Here is a 2968-nt window from a genome sequence, read left to right as displayed (position 1 = left end):
CTATGTTGAACAGGAGTGGTGAGAGAGCCATTTTTTTTAGTATTATGAATAATGCCTCTGAGAAGATTCATGTACAAGTCTTTGTGTGGACATATGCTTTTATTTCTCATGGATTGATACCAAAGGGTGAAAATTCTAGGTTGAATGGTCAGCATAGGTTTAACTTCTTAAGAAAATGGCAAAATGTTTGCCAAAGTAGCTGTACCTTTTTGTGTTCCCACCAGCAATGTATGGCTGTCCTGGTTGTTCCACATCCTCATCAATACTTGGTATTGTCAGTATTTTTCATTTTAGCTATCCTATCATTTGTTTTAATAGTCTAGTTAATTCACTTTGATTTTCTAAATATATAATATCCTATGTAAGTAGTAACAATTCTTTTCCTTACTGCCCTGTTCTAGAACCTCTAAACCACTAGAAAATAATATCAATAATTACAGACATCCTTGACTTGATTTTTTAACAATTACGCTACTAATATTTTATTGTTAGGATCTTACTGTATTTGCAGTTAGTCACATTAGGAAATATCCTATTTTTAGTAAGAGAGTTTTTTTTTTAATCACATGATACTGAGTTTTTATCAAGTGTAATTCAGCATCTAAAAAATCAAATGTTTTTTCTACTATGGTTTCCTGATGCAATGAACTAAATTAATACATTTCCTAATGTTGAATCATCCTTATCTTTGTGAAACAAACTCTAATCGGGGTTTGTTTTGATATACGGCGTGGGTTTCTTCTGTTACATGACTATTTGGTTCCATGGGATATGTTAGTAATTATTTCTAGGGGAAAATAAAAACGTTAATCCTCAATTTCTTCATATGTAAAATAGGGATAAAATACATAGAGATACAGAGAAAGATGGGTAAAGGAACTGTTAGGAAGATTGAATGAGATAATGCCCATAGCTGCTCAATAAGTGAAGGAAGTAAAGGTTTCAATCCAGGTCAGTATCATCCTTGAGACCACTATCCTCTGTTTTATCTGTTATTAAGAGAAGGCTATCCATTGAGATGGACTCTCGCTCTGTCAGCCAGGCTGGAATGCAGTTGCATGATCTCGGCTCACTGCAACCTCCGCCTCTCGGGTTCAAGTGAGTCTCCTGCCTCAGTCTCCTGAGTGGCTGGGATTACAGGAACCCACCACCAGTCTGGCTAATTTTTTTGTATTTTTAGTAGATATGGGGTTTCATTATGTTGGCCAGGCTGGTTTCAAACTTCTGAGCTCAAGTGATCCGCCTGCCTCGGCCTCCTAATGTGCTAGGATTATAGGCGTGAGCCACCATCCCCGGCTGCTTTTTTTTTTTTTTTTTTTTTTGAGACGGAGTCTCACTGCTGCCCCGGCTGGAGTACAGTGGCATGATCTTGGCTCACTGCAAGCTCCGCCTCCTGGGTTCACGCCATTCTGCTGCCTCAGCCTCCCAAGTAGCTGGGACTACAGGTGCTTGCCACCACGGCTAACTTGTGTTCGTATTTTTTTAGTAGAGACAGGGTTTCACCATGTTAGCCAGGGTGGTCTCGATCTCCTGACCTCATGATCCACCCGCCTTGGCCTCCCAAAGTGCTGGAATTATAGGCGTGAGCCACCAAGTCCAGCCGCCTGACTGCTTTTTAACAATCTTTTTATAACAATTTAACAAACTAGTAATTTAGTAAAGCTAAAGATTTATGGTTTTTTAATGCTGAAATGATGAATTCTCCTCCTTAAAGAACGAAAAGTAATTATTCAAATCTGGACAAGAAGAAGTTAGCCTACCTGAGTATGACTGATTGTTATATGGTTGCCATGAAGAGGTGACTGGCGATCTTTCTCCTTACTGTGACGACTACTCTGTTTACTGCGTTGTAGCTGCTGTCTCAGTTTGGCAATCTGCTTTGGGGGCAGGGAAAGAGAAGCAAGAAGAGAATAAAAGTGAATACCAAATTTTTATATTTATTTCTTCAGTTTTGGGGTATTGATTAAAAAAATTTCAAGTTTCTAAGAAGAGACAGTATTTCACCACAATGATTTACCCTTGAAAGTTTTTAGGATTAAGATTATTAAAAATGAGAAATAAATATATACTACAAATGCTTCACTTTTACAAATTTTAATAGTGTTATTGGTAAATACGCTAACTACATTTACCCAGATTATTTCAGATTTTACCCTTGTAACACCAGAAATATCTTCCTATTTGAAAACCTTTTATAAGATGAAAAATAGTATTTCAAATGCCTACTGATTAAAATTAAACCTGAATTCTAAACATAGGCATATTAGTTTCTAAGTTCCTGTCTTACATAAACAAAATGGATCTGGTTTATCAATTACTAAACACTTTAAAATTGTAAATCCCCTGATGTTGTGGAGAATCAAAGCTATTTAGTATTAGTAAATTATTAATATATTACTATATATATTGCTCTTCAATCACAAAACCTATAAAAACAAATATAATTTAGGGTATATTCTCCTAAAAGGAAGGTTTACACTTCCCTGGTTTCACAGAAAAGTCATTACTATAATATGACCTGGAATTCATTAAACTACTTACATATTTTAGGTGATGTAAAAAAATTTCTGAGTATTTTAAAGGAAACCATTAACAATTTGGGAGAAGTCATTTAATATTGGTATTATTTTCCTTGTAGAAAAGATGATGTTAATCAATTAATAATTATTCCCTGAACATCTACGATGAGCCCAGAGAGATACAACAAAGATACAATGTATTACAAAATTATCTAAATATTTACCTTGAATAACCATGGCAATATAAAGCACAATAGAAAATTACTATTAAAGCCTATAAATGCTCAAGGGTAAAAGTATATAGGTTGCTGAGAAAACTAATGTTTACCTGTGGTTAACAGTAGAAGAGAAAACCATATAGAAGAAAATGAAGCACCCAAACAAGGAAGAATTTATATCCTTTCTTTTATGCTGAGATCTTTAGATCCCTTTAAGTTTTTTTTTTTTTT

At 34.9% G+C, this 2968-nt stretch overlaps 1 protein-coding gene across 1 annotated transcript in view; it reads right to left on the bottom strand.

Moving 5' to 3' along the window:
• The window catches only part of GLCCI1 (glucocorticoid induced 1), a gene marked incomplete at its 5' end in the record, with an annotated part of 146710 nt that overhangs the window by 32995 nt on the left and 110747 nt on the right, over window positions 1–2968 (bottom strand). Inside the window, one exon of the mRNA XM_011974738.1 lies at window positions 1761–1877. Coding sequence (XP_011830128.1) covers window positions 1761–1877 — 117 coding nt within the window. The remainder of the gene's footprint in view (window positions 1–1760; window positions 1878–2968) is intronic.

This window comes from Mandrillus leucophaeus, unplaced genomic scaffold (assembly GCF_000951045.1).
Source record: "Mandrillus leucophaeus isolate KB7577 unplaced genomic scaffold, Mleu.le_1.0 Scaffold148, whole genome shotgun sequence".
NCBI classification, from domain to species: domain Eukaryota; kingdom Metazoa; phylum Chordata; class Mammalia; order Primates; family Cercopithecidae; genus Mandrillus; species Mandrillus leucophaeus.
Note: the sequence above shows the minus strand (reverse complement) of the source record. Positions and strands in the feature narration are given on the sequence as shown.